We start from the raw sequence: 16,825 nt of genomic DNA, 5'->3' as shown, positions 1-16,825 counted from the left end.
TGGAGTTTATGTCTTGCCTCATACTGTCTAGAGTGCCACAAATCAAGTCCTTGTCATTCTTTCCCTGCCTTTGCAGACAACAGGACTCTTCCCTTTCTCTGAGCTGCTGCTCAGGGTCTCGCAGCTTTGCAATGCCCTCAGAGACACAGTACTCCCAGTCATGTGGGCTCTAGGGTCAGGACGCTGGGACTGGATCCTAGTTCGGCCACCACCGCCCAGCAGTGGGATGCTGGCAAGTCACGAGGCCTCTGTGTGCCTCTGTGTCATCACCTTTAAAATGATAACACCTGTCTCCAGTCATTTCCCTTTCTCCCTTAGTCAGCAGACTTAATGGGATTCATTTGTTTCCTTCAAAGCACCTTGAATTTAGTAGATGCTCAATTAGTATTGTTGAATGTATGAATGAATGAATGACAAACAGGGTGGGGCCCCAGCTTGTCTGTCCCACAAAGCTTGTCCTCTCCAGAGTCAGAACGCGGGTGAATGGGTGTCACCCTACAGACCATTTCAGTTTTCTCAGCGTCCTGGTTTACTGAAGACCTTCCTTCTGTCCAACCTCTGCTCACTGCTTTCCCGCCTGACCTCCAGCCCACCCTAACAGCTCTGCCCCTTGTCCGTAAACATCACATCCCCTGGTACCTCTTTGGCTTCGGTTTCAGTGCTTCCATTTTCCAGAGTGCCCTCCTTCTGCTTCCCTGACCTAGGGCATCAGCTTCTTTGGCCTCACCTCAGCTCCTGCTTTCTTCCTCTTTGCCTTAACCCTCAATTGTGAGTTTCCCCTCAGAATTCCTGAGTGCTTTTTAAATTCACTTTGTGATTTAATGTGTACCATCTTGTGTATGTATTTCACTGATTCTTAAAGATATAGTCTTGTCTCCCCCACCTCCCTTTTCACCGTCTTTTGAACTGGGCGCGTACACAGTTGGCAGTGTTGGTTTAATCGGCCGTGCTTTTCTTTCTTGGAATTAAAAAAACAATGGTGTATCTTACAATCAGTGGTGTCTTAGATTAAATTAGACAGAAATACTTTCTTCTGCGTGTTTATTCCCTATCCATCCAACCAGCCTGTGTGGTTTTTCAGTCAAAGATGACTTATGGTTCTTTTTTTTAAAAAAAAATTAAAGTGGCTTTAATTCAGCTGGAAGGTTTTTATGTTCCTTTTCTTTCCCACACTGTCCAACACAACACTCTGCAAGTTTGTAGGTGCTTTGCAAATGTTAGCTGCTGATCACGGTAAGACCCATGGATTCTCCTCTCGCCCCTCTCCCACTAGCTCAGTCTGCGGTGGTGAAGGGATGCATTTCCCACTGAAGCCATGATTCTTGAGGGGCCTCACCCCCCTCTCCCCTACAGCTACAGAGGGGCATATCTGTGTATGAAATTAACGCACAGAAATGTCTCTGGACCGTCTTCCTTTCCCCCCCAAGGTCCAATACTTTCTCCCCTGGACCCGTTTTAGCTCCTTACCCCTGTTGCTGAAAAGTTCATCACTCCGCAGGATCAAAGCGTTGGTCCCACAGGACCTGAGCCACAGCTTTGGAAGGCAGTCACCAGCCTCTCCTGCTATGGAGTCAGGCAGGGACAGGCCTGGGGCCTGTATGAATTAGGGCCCAGCTGAAAGGAGAGACTCCAGGGAATGAATGGTCTGGGGCTCTAACCTTGAACAGCCGCCTTCGAATCTGAAGGGGCCAATTCACTGTTCCCAAACTGCTGGTTCTTAGCAACAAGAGGATTAAGGTCCTGCAGGCAGGAGGGCTGGCTGTGAGGGATTGCTGACACGCCCCTTCACCGCACCCACTGTCAGTTTATCAATACTGGATCTCCACTGGTCTCAATCCAAGTGGGCAGGAAACAGCGCCCTGTCCCAGAAATGCTGGGACTCTGGTGCCAGAGTATATGGGAGCTGGAAGCATCCCAGTCAGTGACTGACGAGAGTTTGGAGCTACCAGAAGGAGTATCGCGAGAGGAATGGCATTCCTCTCGCAGGAATGTTACCACCTCCTACTTGTTACGACCCACTATGGCTCCGGGTTTAGAGAATGAAGTGATACTTTTAACCACTCATTCACTCAACAAACATTAATAAGCACCCACTACAGGCCAAGTGCCATGTTCGGTGCTGACTAAAACGTGGTCCCTAGAATAGATAACAGTTTAGAAAAAGAAACAGCTGGTACACAGATTCTCTCCGCATAACTCGGTGAACGTTGTGATAGAAGATAAGCACGGAGTGCTGAGAACACAGACAAGGGCGTTCGGCTTGGGAGGGAGAGCAGAGAAGTCTGCCCAGATGACGTGTTTAGCGCCATCAGAGTCAGGAAGGTGACAAAAGGAACGTCATGTGGGGAGACTGGGAGGGGTAAGTTACCACGGTGCACTCTGGAACCTGGAGGGCATCCTGGCAGCTGGATCAAGGGTGTCTAAAGGAGAAAAGCTACAAGAAGAGGCAATTTTAGGTTAAATCTAACTGATGCTGGCACCCTCAGAGGGCTGCTCATCTGCAAAGATGTCTCACGCCATCAGGCCTCAGGGAGGGACTGAGATGGAGGCCGCCTTGAGAAGTCAGAATCTAATACACGTAGACACAGGAGCTCCTTTTGGAAAAACTGAAAGCCGTGGCCACATGCATTTCTGGGATGCAGTCCCTCCAGGCTGAGGGTTGGGAGGGATCCGAGAGCAGAAGTAGAGTGAGGAGAAATCTCTCTGTAAGAGGAAAGTGGGCTACGAAAACGGGGTTTCCACCTGCAGGGGCTCTCCGTGGTGGTCTGCCTACACACTTAGGTCTCCAGGGCTGCTCTGCGGCCACCTGGCAAAACTACCAAACACCCGCTGTGAGCAGGATTCCTTATCAGGCGGCCTGGAGCATTAAAGAAGAAGCTACCCCAACCTCGGCAGAGGGATGCTAGGCGGTGCAGCAGAAGTGGCTAGAGGCATGGGTTTCAGAGTTGGTGGGATCTGCTTTGAATCTTGGTTCTGCCACCTGTAGGCTGTGCAGCCTTAGACAAAACACTTAACCTCTCTGAATGTTAATTTCCTCTCTGAACACTGCCAATGGTGATGTCAAAAAGTTGCTAGAATCAAATGGAATATGGTGTTTAAGCCACAAAGAGGTTTATTGCCTTTGTTTATACCTAGTAGATGGTCACTAAATGGTAGCTATTCTTAAAATATTGCTATTTGTATGGTGCTTTGAGCTCCTGAAAGCATTTTTATCATTTGAGTTCCATATATTCCTTACAATAAGCCTCTGAGGCAAACAGGCAGTGTTCCCATTTTGCATGTGAAAACCGAGAGTGGGTTCCTCGTGACTTCCGCGACTCCGTCACTGCAGGGAAGACCAGCTGCGTTTGATGGATGAGGCGTGTCACCCTGCCCGTGACAAACGCTAAAAAAATGCTGCCGGGTGAACGAACAATACACGTCAATAAGCACAAATGGAAAGAGCAAGCCCTGGAGGATTATTTGGAGGCTGTTGAGAACTTTAGAGGTAATCCTGGCAGGATGAACAATGAAAGGGGAGTATTAGGCCAGAAGGTAATCGGTAAAAGGTGTGTGACTGGTGGAATAAGTCATCAAAGAGCAGGAATTGGGAGGAAGAGGCTGAAGATCCGCAGGAGGGAGCCAGGGGCCACGAGATGGGATCTGTGGGCCACATGGGCAGCATCGTGAAGGGCTGCCCGGGGCCAGGTGGTTTATCAGAAGGTATTACGTGCTCTTGGTTGAGCCCCTCCTCTAGACTGGGCACTGCAGCTGATCAAGTAGGAAAGAAAGACACAGCGAGGGGTTTCTAACCAAGGAAGACTGTGTCTGAGGATGATGAGTCCAGCAGCTGTGGACAGACTGTCCCAGCAGTCAGCGAAGCCTGTCATGAGCACGCTCTGTGAGGCTCGCTCTGCAGGCCGGGTCATCCATCTGTACAGTCGGCAGGAAACGTGATCATCTTTGTTTTATAAATGAAGAAACGGATGCTCACAGAGGTTGAGTAACTTGATGATGGCCATAAAACTAGCAAGCGATAAAGCTGGGGGCTGAAACCAGCTCTAAGTCCAAAGCTTGTGCTTTTCCCCTTGGAACACTCTCCCCGACGCTGAAGGAAAACTAGGTCCAAACACGTCTGAGCCTGTGAGCCTGGGGCACAGACATTCCTCATGAGTGTGGGCCTCAGTCAGGAACTAGCAAAGGGGACCTGTGCATAGAGGGAGACTTCTGGGTTTTTGCTTTTGTTTCGTTTACGAATTGTTCGGCTTTTAGACATGTGTATTCAGGTGGGGTGGTATCCAAGTGAGGACATCCTGTCAATGCTGGCAGTCTGTGGGGCGAGAGGGTGAGGGTGGGGAGGATGCCTGCTGGGAAAAGCCATCTGCGGACAGGTGGCTGGACTTTGAAATGTAAGACAGAACAAGCTCCTCGGGAGGCTAAGTAAGTGGTGGAATAAAACATAAGGGGCCCCGGAAACAAGGTCTTTTGGGGGGTCCCACGGCCAATGGCAGTGGGGCAGGGGCAGGGAAGGAGGAGCAGGTCCTGCCTACATGAGCAGATGGTCACAGGCACACAGGGCCCCTCTGGGTGGGGGACTTCCTGGGGACCACGGAGATAATCCTCCTTCTGTTCAGTTCTGAAAAGTACTCATTTGTCAAGGTGCAACTCAAGTTTCCACAACCCCTGTTGGAATTTAAACATGCTCCTCTCTGTAACTCCCATATGGTTAGCATTATGTTCGGCACATAATAGATGCTAAGTGAATATTTGTGGAGCTGAACTGAACAATTAAGAAGAGAAAAACTATCTGGGGACGACAGTTACTCTTTCTGAGCCACAGCTTCTTCATTTGTGAGATGACACGATCATTGTTAGGGTTCAACGATATGTATATAGGTAAGGCATTTAGTACAGTACCTGGAGTATGATTGTTCTTTAACTATAATTGCTCTTATAGGCTGGCAGCAACCATGGAAGTGATACACATAAAAGGAGCCTAGGAGTGAAGGAATATGCTCAACAGTTCCCTGGTCCTTTGTGCATCAGTCTCTCTGTCTGTCTGCCTGTCTGTCTTGGCACCAGTGGTGAGGGATGTTATTAAGCAAAATGTAAAACTCCACTGAATATATCCACTAAAATATCCTGTGGAATTTTGATTCCAGCTAGACAACAGGCCCACCTGCAGGTTTTGGTTCCTTTAAATTGGATTTTCTAAGTAAAAATGTGTGTACTCCACAGTTTGGCAGCTGGTTTGGGAGGGAAATATGGTACCCAGGATCCCTGGAATCAGCAAGCATCCCATTGTCTGTCCTATCACAGAGAGAAATCACTACCCCCCGACACAAAACCCTCTCTGTGGTAAAAACAAAGCCGCTGTGTGGCAGGCCTTTCCGACAGAGAATTCTCTCTCCTCCAGGAGACCTGAGGAGGGATGAAGGGACAGAACAAAGCCCTGGCATCTGCGGCACAATTGTGTGTAAAGGGCCCAGGATTTTCAAAGACCAGACAGTTGCCTTTTGTTGCAGTATCTCCCCCCTGGTCAGCGACTTTCTCCTCACCTTTGGGCCTAAGTGTGAGCCCAAGGCCTCTATCTACTAGAATGAGGACTCCAGGAACCAAACCTCCTACGGGAGCTCTGGCCCGCTCCCTTAGGACTGGGCTTCCCTGGAGGCCAGGCCCACGGGACCTTGCTGCCTGCCTCTCTCCTGCCCGCCCTAGTTCAGTCCTCTTGTCATTGAGAAGCCCAACCTCTTAGGCTCTCCGCCCCTTACTCCCCTCCCCCACCCGCCAACCCACCCCTTTTCAGGGCTTAAGGGACCTTTTCTATTTGCAGAGCCTAAAGAGGCCCGTTGCCAAGGTGACAGGAGCAGGAACAGCAGGGAGCTTGCCATGGGGGAGGGGCTTTGCCCCCAAACAGCTGTCAGTGGGAGCAGTCCCAGCTGGGACTAGCGTTTGCCTGCTCTGGGAGGAAACAGCCCCCAGGACAACACATGCCCTCTGCTGCGCTCCCCCCACGCCCCCGCCCCCCACGACAAGTCTCCACCGGTTACTTTCCCTGGGGGCAGCCAGCCAGCCAGCCAGCTCAAAAAATGCTCCAACAGCCGACAAAAAATGCTCTGTGCTCTCTGCCCCCACACCCACGTGTGCACGCATGCTCTGATCACCCCATTCACAGTGGGTTGGCTGGGCAGGAGGCCAGGAGGTACCTCGGCCCGGGGAACTGTGCAGCCCAGGGCAGGTGCTGCGCCAGGCAGCCCCACTCCCCCCTCAGGTCAGAAGGGTTATTTCAGTCTTTTTGTTGTTCCCCAGGCCCCCAGAGGATCTGCAGCATCCTAAACCTCCCCGCTGTCATCCATTTGGGAGGCGGGGGTGGGGGAGTGGAACCATAGTGCTTACAGAGAGGAAGGGGTGGGAGAAGAAAGAATGGGAAGGACAGTGGGAGGCAGGAACAATGCAAAGCCTACTGATTTCTGTCTCTGGTGAGAGGGTCTTTGTGGTCTGCAGCTCACAGCTGCTCCATAGAAAGTTCTGCGGAACCACTGGTCCCCGTGCTGCGTATCGCCACATGCTGTCAATCCCAGGCCACACTGGGGCCCTAGACCTCAGCCTGTAACTCGCCTGCGTTCACCCTGACCAGGCTCAAGAGAAAAGAGCCTCCCACTAGACTCTGTAAACCCCAGAACAGTCTTAGAGCCACCAGGCTCTGTGAGCTTCAGGTCAGACAGAAGAAAGGCCTAGGAAGCCCCACGTTACTTGTAAGAAAGAACGAGGGAGGTAAATGTGGCTTGTGATTAAGAACCAGGATCTGACTCAGCCAGACAGGGGACTGGTTCCCAGTTCTGCTCCAGGGTTGGTACACTGAATGAGTGCGTGGAAGAAATGCCAACTTGGGGCTCCTGCTCTAGTCCAAGCTGCCATCAACTCACTGTAAGAAGCCCAGTCTTTACCCTTCTGAGCCTCAGTTTCTTTCTCCATAAAAGGAAGAGACTGGGCTAATCTCTGGAGCGAGCAGAGCTAGGAGAAACACGCGGGGCCACAGGGCGGCGAGGCCTCGACAGGCTTAGCAGCGGCCACTGGACGGCAAAGACTTTGGCCTTGAAACCTCAAAAGGGCGAATAAAGGACTTGAATTCAGATTCTTCCCAGCTTACTGTCATAATGTGTGACTTGTGCTTCCTTCTGTCTTGAGTACTTGGTGCACTTGGCCTGCTGGATAAACTGCTTGTGCTTTGAGGGCCATGTACCATTGCATCGGAGGGATCTCGTCTCTGACCCATCCTGCCCGGAGCTGAGGTGACCACCTGTGCTCTGTGCCCACCTGTCCTGTACTTATTCCTATGACAGAATTTATGACATTGAATGGTTTGCTCATAGATCTGGCTCCCTCCCTTGGACTGCACACTCCTTTAGGTATGGAATTATATTCTCACCATTTTGGTTAATTAGTAACAAGCATACCGTAGTTTCTCAAGAAAACAACAGACTGGATAGTAACATGGCCTGGATGAGGACAGAGGGTCAGCGGCTGGTCAGGGATGTGACCGGGGTGAGTCTGCCTTTAACGCAAAGCCACGTGGTCCACCACTCTTACTCATTTCTCTGCTATGATAGTGCGGTCTTGTTCTCTGGACCCAGAAGTCAGGTTTCTAGGGCTCTTGGCAGATTTTTCTCACTAAAGATGGCCAGTAGGAGGCAGCACTGGGAGAATCTCAGCAGGCAAAGGAGTCTGGCCCCAGGGAAGACTGATTCGTGCCACCTTCAGAGAACTTGCCTCACAGTAACCTGCTGGATTATTATTTTTTTTTAAAGCCTGCTACATTAATTCTCAAGTGTGACCCTCACTGGCAGTCTTTCTTGGCTCTTGTCGCCAAGGGCAGGCAGTGCCTTGGTGTCCCTGCAGCACATGGAGCTCACGTGCCTTTTAGCATACTCATCACCCGCGTCTGTCCCTCCAAAATGCACTCTCTTGGCTAGCAGGGCCCCCATCTTATTTATCACTTCGGACCCAGAACTGGCAATGTAACTGGAAAACATTAGTCAACAAATGTCTCTGGAATGCTGAGAAAACGAACCTCCCACTTCCTCATCTCCCTGTGTGGTCCTTACACGCATCTGGCTAGCCGGGTCCTTTTTGCTGATTCTCAGAGAATTGCAAAATAGCCCCAGTGCCAAGCTCCACTCACTCAAGGTTAAGAGCTATGATTGCATACTCTGAGGTTCCCCATTGTGTTCACTGTGAAGAAGGACTCCTTTATTCCAGCTGATGTGCCTTCCTTCTTTAAAGCTGGGTTAGAAGCATGAACCAGAATCGGGAGCCAATGAACATCTTCCAAAGGTTGGAAGAGTGGAGAGAGAGACACTTGGCTGGTATCTTAGCATGTCCATGGGGAAAGGGGAAATTGAAAGTCTTCCCTGACCCATAGTCCTCCGGAGTTTTCTGGGATAGGGTCCTCCTTCCTCCTGGGGCCCTTACCTGGTGTGATGAGGGGATGGGCAGCCACAGCGGGCACCATCCGGCTGAGCCCAGCTCGGCTCTCCAAGCTCCCTGGCACACTGCTGTTGCCATCTCCTTTCTTGAGTGGCTCCGTCACACTGTCAGTGAGGCCGGACTTGGCACCTGCGGGGGAACCCTGAGCAGTATTTCTGCCCTGTGACGGGGTGGGCAGAGGCTGGCCGCCGCCTGGCGTGGGCTTCAGGGCCAAGCTGGGCAGGACAGGTTGAGTCGGGGCAGGGCCCGAAGCCGCTGTTGCTGGTGTCTGCTGTGTTCGGAGGGTCAGGTTCTGTACCTGGAAGAGAGGGGTCTATAGGAGTCCAGAGAATGTGGGTAGGAGCAATGCCGACACCCAACTAAGATGGGGAAGGAGTGAGGAATGGAGCCAGCGATGGCTGAATAGGACAGTTGGTTATAAAAACAGAGAGAGCGAGCGAGCGAGCGAGCGAGAACGAGTCAGGGGCTGAAAGAGAAACCAGGAGTAGAGGTTCACAGAGGACAAGAAAGAGTGCTAGGGACTGGATCCATCAGCAGCAGAAACGGAATTCTGCGAGGGGAAGACCGCCCAGGCTGGGGCAGGCCTGGGCACGCAGGCCCCGCTCTCTCCTTCAGTTAATCCCCGTCTCCTAAACTATGAGGATGGGATGCACACCACTTAGGAAGAATCCCCAGATACAGCAGGGCATGGGGCTTGCCACACTAGATAAGGCCAGGGAAAAACTGAAGGGCCTGCAAGGCCCCCAGGCAAAGGATTATCCTGAGTAAGGGCCTGCTCATTCAACCCGGTCCCTGGTGCCCTCTGCTGGACACACAGAGGCTGTGCCAGACTCCCATCTGAGAAACAATCTTGCCACTTTATGTGGTCCCCATTCTGCAACTGGGGGTGGGGGAGAGGGGTGTGGGGGGTTCCTCATCCCCGCTGCCCACAGAACCTTTACAGCCACAGTGGAATCTGTATGCTCCCAACAGAAGGTAGGGACCCTGGGCTCATCTTTGCTCCCCCTTCCATGCCATTTCCCTGATTCCTAGAGGGGCCAGCTTGTGTAATCCAAGTGGGAGTTTCCACTTAAAATGCAACAACAGCCCTGGCTGGTGTGGCTGAGTGGGCTGAGCAAAGGCTTGCAAACCGAAGAGCCACAGGTTCAATTCCCAGTCAGAATACATGCCTGGGTTGTCCTTGGGGGCCAGGTCCCCAGTAGGGGGAGTGGGAGAGGCAACCACACATTGATGTTTCTTTCCCTCTCTTTCTCCCCCTCTGCCTAAAATAAATAAATAAAATCTTTTTAAAAAAGCAACAACAGCAGCAGAAGTACACTGGGGAGGGACAGTGTAAGGTACAAAGGTAGCAAAGGCCACCTGCCCATCACTGGCGATCACACTCGCCTCAGCATGCTGCTCTCTGGCTCCTGACCTCTGTTGTGGGAAGAGAGTCAGGCGCGGGTGAGGCCTTCCCAACGGGGAGTGAAGGAGCAAGCCTGGGAGCAGTGGGCTGTCCTATCTCCCACCGGCTTCCCTAGAAGGTCCCAGCCTTGCCAAAGGTTCAAAGCTCCACCAGGGCGTGGGCCCATACCCAGTATCAGTACCCCTCTATGGGGGTGCCCACCCCCCTGCCCTCCCACAAGCATGGAATCCTCACCTGGGCAGGGGTAGGGGGCCGGGCGGGGGAGCCAGTGCCGAGCTCAGGCTGCACAGTAGCGACGGTGGCCGTGGGCGTGAAGATGAGCTGAGGGGACAAAGGAACAGTGCCGCCTAGGCTCCTAGCTACCTGCACCAGGTTACCTGGCTGGGCCTGGAATCACAGGAAACGAGGCGCCTTTTACCTGCCCAATGTGGGCTCAGCCACGGGGCAGACCAGTTTAGCCAGGGAACAGATACGGGGACAGAGGGAGGCAAGAAAGGGAAGGAGTCCAGGGGGATCCCCTGAAAATCTCAAGAGGCTTGTAGCATCAGGACCCAGGCTGGGCAGAGAAGGGGTGATGAGGGAGAGCCCCTCTGGGGCTGTTCCCAGGTCAGCTGTACTGCAGAAGCCTCTGTGAGGAGCTCGTCCTAGAGGGGACGGCACTCGCAGGACATCCTAGAGTCACTGTCTCTGCTGTGTCCCTGGGGAGCAGGGATCCTGGGCTGAGACGGATGCCCTAGGACCTCTGTGTAGGTCCAACCCACTTCGGACTCCAGGCTGGGGTCAGAACAGGGCTCAGCTGAGGAAGGGATAACTCAGTCATTGTTCAGTTGTGCTTAGGGGTGGGTGGGTGTGCACGTGTGCACAGACAACAGTGGCAGAGGAAGCAGAATGCCTAGCGCTTCGCTCGTGTCTGCATCTCCTTCCATGGAGTGCAGGCTATGTGACCCCGTGAGTCTAGTTTGGCGTCGGGTGGACATGCTGGCTTTCCCCAGAACCCTGTGAGCGGGTGCTCTGCTTGGGGAGGGAGGCAGACAGGCCCCAGGCCTCCAGCCGGGGTAGTGGAACAGGGCACAGCAATGGATAAACTGACGGCAAAGGTGGGTACGGGCAGTGTCCCAGTGTGGCTGTGTGGCTGGCTCCTAGAGAAATGGAAGTCTGTTCCATGCTGTGTGTCTAAGCTGGTGCCTGGGACTGCAGCTGCACCTCAAACAACGAACTCAGAATCAGGAACAGAAGTGCAGGGGCAAGACCGGAAGAGAGCAAAGGGAGGGGTAGGACCGGTCTGTCTTCAGGACAGCGTGTCAAGGAGCACAGGGGAGAAATCTTCGGAAAGGGAGATGTGAGGCTGGGCTGAGCCCAGGGTAGTGCCATGAGACGCCACTGCCTCCTAGGGGCATGCTGCTATTTTCCCAGGAGATTCTTCTAAATCTTAGGAACCTCTAAAAGTTCTTAAGGACCTCTGCAACCCTTGGGGACAGGCGTAAAGAAGAGATTTTAAGTATGCACGTCCGGGGCTGACGCCATCCTGAGTACAGCCCAAACAAGCCCACCTGATTAACAACTGATAGGGAGACCCTGATAAGAGCGGGGCCCAGCTGGGAGGGCAGCAGAGGCAGCAGCACATCCTGAAGCTGCCACTTTCACCAGCGGAGCTGGATGCCCCGTGAGCACTAGCAAGGGCCGTCACCACAAGGGCACACGGGTGCTTGTGTGCTTGCCCGTCCCACGTGGTGGAGTGACACACGCCATTTGGGCCCGGGCTCCTGCATTTTGTAGTCTAATCAATTTTAGGAAGTGTTTTCTGGTAAGAAGAGGACAATTCTGTTTCACTCCAGGAGGGGAAGGAAAGGAGGCGGCACGGGAACTTCACTTCAGCTTGTTCTTGCTCCATTGAGCCTATACCAAAGCTCCCACTCGGCCTTCGGGCCCCCTTCTTTATTCCACCCTCATCTCTTGCCAAGTGTCCCCCAGTGCTTCTTCCCGTCCCTTTTCTAACTCCCACCCTTTTCTAATCCCCCAGCTCTTGAATTTTCTGCTGGTTTCCCCTGGCCCACCCGAGCCGTGGCCCGGGCTGGGAACTCACCATCTGCGCCCTCAGATACATCTGTGCTTGGCTGGCTGTCAGGGCCGGAGAGGAGGTGTTGCCCAAGAGCACAGCCTGCTGGGCGATGCCCGAGGCTGTTGCTGAGTTGACACTCTGAGCCCGGTTGATGAACTGGGCGGCCGCTGGGGAGGCTGCCAGGTTGATCTGGGGAGAGAGACACGCGCCGCCGTAGGAAACGGGGCTCTTTTGGTTAACTCCATGCCCCGCATCCATTTCTTCCTCTCCCCCCCTTCTGTCCCTTGGTGGATTCAGCCTCCTTTAGAACCATCTCTGGTCCATGGGCCCTGGATCCTCCCCGGCACAGCCCCATCTCTGGCCCCCAGGGACAGCTGCAGGGGGGACCCAATGGTGAGAGAACTGAGCTATGAGCAGAGAGCCTTGACATGGGACAGATGACAGGGAGTTATTAAAGTAAGCTTTAGGAAGCGGCACGTACTTTTTTTCTGGCCAGTAACAGATTCTGCCTGGCCAAGGATTCACCACCACTGGGTGTTGGGCAAGGAAGGAGGAGCTGGTCCGAGCGGTGGGGTCTGCCCACTGCTCCCCACCCTACTCACCGAGGACGACTGGGCTGGGGCCTGTGCAGACACGCCGCTGCCGGAAGTGCTCCCCTGTCTGTTGGCCACCAGGCTGGCCTAGGAAAGAACAGTTCTAATCACCTGAGTCCTAGGTCTCCCCCAGTCACACTCCAGGCTCTCAGCTCTCATGGAAGTGTTTTGGGCAGTGGTGAGGGGTCAGACCCCTATCCTGCCTCATCTGTGTGACCTTAAACAAGTGCCCCAGTTTCCTTTTCTATAAAGTGGGGAGAGTGACAGAGTCTACCTTGTAGGATTGTGTGAGGCAAAGCACCAACATGTAAGCACTCAGATTGTCAGCTGTGGTTGTTAGCAAGGTTGCCAGCCCTCTGGGTGCCCCGCTGCTCCCCACTCTGTCATGTCTGGGCCCCGATGTGTAGAGTGGCACACGCTCTCTGGGCTGCCAGCCTACCCTCTCCCGTGGCCGGTGTCTTGTCACCCTCAGGTGTCAGCGGAGAGGCCTTCCCTGGCCGCCTAACGTGAGGCCTTCCTTGTCAGTCACCCGCAGCGGTCTGCTCTTTCACAGAGCTTATCACAGCTGAGATGCTTATGTGCGTTGTCTCCTTCTGTCTGGGTTTCTGTTTACTGGCTGTCTCCCCGCCGTAAGCTCCGAGAACACAGGGTCCACAGTCCACTTAGGGCCTGACATGCACTTTAGCATACAGTAGACAAGTAAAAACTTTTGTTGAAAAAAGGAATGAAGGAAGAGTTTTTCTCAGCCACTAATGGCAGACAGGCAAGCATAGTGGGCATTGGTCTTCTCTTGTGGGCCTCCTTGACCCTCGCCCGGTCCCTGTGGTGCGGTGACATGGTGAGGAAGGCCTCCAGTCCTCCTCCTCGGGCTGGGAGCTCCGGCCTCTGCCCTCAAGTGATGCATGACCTTGGGCCAGGTGCTTGGCCTCCCAGCACCTCTTTCCTCCTCTGTCAGAGGGTGCTGACCACAACCGCACCTACATCTGTGAGCGTCCGGGGAGAGAGGGCACAGAGCACGTGTGCGGGGCCCGCTTCCTCTCTTGTTTCTGCAGCCAGCACGCCCCTTGTTCCTACCTGCTGCACAGCCGCCAGGCTCTGGAGCTGGGCGCTGCTGAGGTGCTGCTGCTGCAGTGCTGCCGTCTGCAGCATGAGGTGCTGCTGCTGCGCGGCGTACATCTGCTGCAGGTACTGGGCCGCCGTGCTGGGCTGCCTGTGCAGGGCCTGCTGGATCACCTGTAAGGGCGGGGGCGGGGCAGACAGCGGTCTCCACAGGTGTGTACTCGCCTCTGAAGACCCACCCCTTCTGCATCAACCCAATCTCTCCCCAGCTGCTCAGAGAAGGACACCAGGTCTGCGACCGCCACAACCAATCACCTCTCAGGAAGGAGGGGAAGCCGGCTCTCCCTTGTCTCGCCTGCATCCCTGTGGCACACACGCTTCCCGGGACAGTCTGCCCTGTGTCAGCCGCCCCCCTTGCCTCCAAGGCAGCCCACCACTGCTCTGACTCACTCTCAGGGCGGTGGGGAGACTGAAGGAGATAGAAGTCCTCTGAGCCTCCAGTGACACTGTGTCCCATGCCAGTGACACTCCCCTGCCCTGCCATTCTTCAGCCTCAGATCAGGGTGACTGGAACACGGGGAAGATGATGACAGAGGGAACCAAAGCTCAACAAGGCAGAGAGAAGGAAAGGGGTACGGAGGGAGGCCTACTGTAGCCCAGGCCACACACCAGCCAACTAAAACTTAGCCAAGGGTGACACCTTCCCCTGGGGCCTCCAGGGCAGACCTGGGCCACTTCCCAGCGTCTCCTGTACCAGCCCCTTTGAAGAAGGCCCCCTGGGGCTTGTAGAGCAGGCCAGTGCCACAGGGGTGATGCGTTTCTCTCATATTCTTTCCATTTCTCTCTCTATTGCTCTCTCTTTTGAGCCACCAATTGCTATTCCCTGGCCTTACTGCCATTCTCACTTTCCTGATGGGACTGGAGGAGCCACAGTCTCGATGACAAAAGACTGCTCTTGGTTCCTGCTCTTCACTCTGACCCCTCCAGGAAAAGGAATGCTTCCCCCCAGCCCTGAGGCCTCTGTCTTTTCTCATGAGCCCCAGAGACATTTCTCTCCTCACCTGGTCACCCTCCCACCATCTCTTCCCAACTCGGTGAGCCCTGGCCAGGCCTTGGCCCACCTCCTGCCCTTAGCTCTGCTGAATCCCTGGCCACTGGGCCTCTCCCAATCCTGGTGCTGCCCCCCAGCAAGGCAGCGTCCAGTCCGAATCTCTCCAGCTTAGTGTGGCTTCTAGGGCTAGTGGCCTAGGACCAAACAACCAGTGGCCTCAGGTTTGGGGTGCTGCAAAAACAGGCTGACTCAAGTCTGCCTGGGCTCTGGGATCCCCCAAAAACCCCCACCCCACCCCAGAGCTTCCACACCCTTCCTTCTGAGTAGCCTCCCGTCCAAAGGGCCCAGTGTATATGAGCTCAGTTCTTTTTATTCCTCTTCTCTCCAGCATCCGGTGTCCTTATTCCCTTTACCTAAACCTCTTTATTTTCCTCAACTCCAAAAAGTGCCTCCCAGCAGTCCCGATGGTGGTCAGAGAGATACTGCAACTCCTCCTCACTAGAGGGTCTAAGGGAGCTGAGGGTGGGGAAGTAGCTTCGACCCGGAGCACCGCTGGGGGCCATGCCATCTGCCAGAGCAGATGCCCCACATCTCTGTCACCCGAGTTGTGCTGAGGGAAAGAAGGAGGGCACATCCTCATGGTAGCTGCTAGAGACGAGAGCTAAAACCCTGTGTGCAGTGGCAGAGGCTGGGTGGGGGAGGAGCAGCAAAGATGGGTGCAGAAAACCTGGTGTTGAGTGTGAGGCAGAGCTAACTGGGAGGGCAAGATCCCCGAGTATCTGACGCTGCTCTCCTTAACTGGACTTTCCAGGCCCTCTCACTGTCTGCTGTGGCGCCTCCTCCGTCCCCTAGTCTGGAGGAGGAGCCCACTTGTCTAGAACATCCAGGCTGTAACAGCGAAGGTACTTCGAGCAAACACTTCATGGATGTGGTCTCTCGCTTCTGCCTGTTTTGTCCAGGGATTGAAGAGACATTGTACTGATTAAGAACACAGGTTCTGGAGTCGGGGGAGAATCAGGTTCAGCATTTTTGTCTTCACCTGAATGACTGGATCAAGTTTCTGCCTTCTCTGAGGTTCCACTTTCTGAACTATAGACTTGCACCTAATAATAACCGTTCTCACAGCTGGAGAAAGCAAGTGAGTAAAATGCTTCGTGCAGTGCTGGGCATATAGCAGGTGGCCATACACGGTGGCAACTGTATTTTAGAACAGTGTGTCACCACCTGGACAGCCTTGGATTTGACACTTTGCAAACTGCTGCTTCGGAGAAGAAGGTAAAAAGTTGCAGAGACAGATTGTTTTGGGGTACATTTTTGGTCCTCCGTCCTTCAGGAATTAGTATTTGTTACAGGGAAATGGTTTTTTAGATAATGGGCTCAGCTCGTGGCTGAGCGCCTTGCAGTCATTTTCTTCTGGCTGTGACGTCTGGGTGTCTGTTCCTTATGCTCTCACAGACCGATCCACCCCAGGATGCCCTCTGGGATCTGAATCAGCAGGTAAGAAAGGCATTCCTGGGTCTGCTAGGGATTCCCCCCCTTCCCTAACTTCCTCGACTGGACCCGTCTGGCTTCACTTTTCCTCCGACTGCGCACAGATGCCGCACGCTGGCTGTCCCACCAGGCCACGCGGACACGTCCTCTTGGCTAGCCCTGGAGGTGATCAAGCAATTCAGTCCGAGATCAGCTGGAATCTCACCTGCACGGTCTGACGGTCAGGAATGCCACTGTACACAGAAATCTGGGGCCCAGTGGGGCGTCCACTTCCTCCACTGCTGCTACTGACCCCGCCGGCACTGCTGGGAACGCTGGCACTGCTGGACGTATGGGGGACTGGCAGCTCATTCTCCATGGCCTGTAGGATGGCAGAGTCAGGGCGTTCAGATGGCAGAACGGCAGGCAGGTGCTAGGAGGAAAAAGGCAGAAGGGAAACGTTACAGCACTTCCCAGAGCAGGCACACATACGCATGGGCTTCCCATCAGCCTGGGTCGGGGGAACTACTCCTGAACTGAGGTCCCGAGACACACCTGTCAGCAGGGCCAGGTGGGTTCACCTGGTGGGATCTGCAGTGAGGTCCACCTGATTCTAAAGTCTATGACCTATTCATTCATTCATTCATTTCCTGGAACGGTGCTTCTGGGAGTGATCTTAGGGATCGTCTCTCACTGCATCCACCCCTTTCTCCTTGGGATGG

At 54.0% G+C, this 16,825-nt stretch overlaps 1 protein-coding gene across 2 annotated transcripts in view; it reads right to left on the bottom strand.

The window, feature by feature from the left end:
- The window catches only part of PHC2 (polyhomeotic homolog 2), a 46,665-nt gene extending 30,129 nt beyond the window's left edge, over positions 1-16,536 (bottom strand). For both annotated transcript variants that reach the window (XM_037061501.1, XM_037061503.1), the window contains exons 1-6: positions 16,330-16,536; positions 13,598-13,756; positions 12,533-12,610; positions 11,955-12,119; positions 10,106-10,192; positions 8,452-8,764 (exon numbers count right to left, since the gene is read on the bottom strand). In XM_037061501.1, the coding sequence (XP_036917396.1) occupies positions 8,452-8,764; positions 10,106-10,192; positions 11,955-12,119; positions 12,533-12,610; positions 13,598-13,756; positions 16,330-16,482 (955 nt within the window). In that variant the 5' untranslated portion in view covers positions 16,483-16,536. The remainder of the gene's footprint in view (positions 1-8,451; positions 8,765-10,105; positions 10,193-11,954; positions 12,120-12,532; positions 12,611-13,597; positions 13,757-16,329) is intronic.
- Between the last annotated feature and the right edge of the window lie 289 nt (positions 16,537-16,825).

This window comes from Sturnira hondurensis, unplaced genomic scaffold (genome assembly GCF_014824575.4).
Source record: "Sturnira hondurensis isolate 20B ecotype Veracruz unplaced genomic scaffold, ASM1482457v3 Scaffold0013381, whole genome shotgun sequence".
Taxonomy (NCBI): Eukaryota; Metazoa; Chordata; class Mammalia; order Chiroptera; family Phyllostomidae; genus Sturnira; species Sturnira hondurensis.
This window is presented reverse-complemented; position numbering and strand designations above follow the sequence as displayed.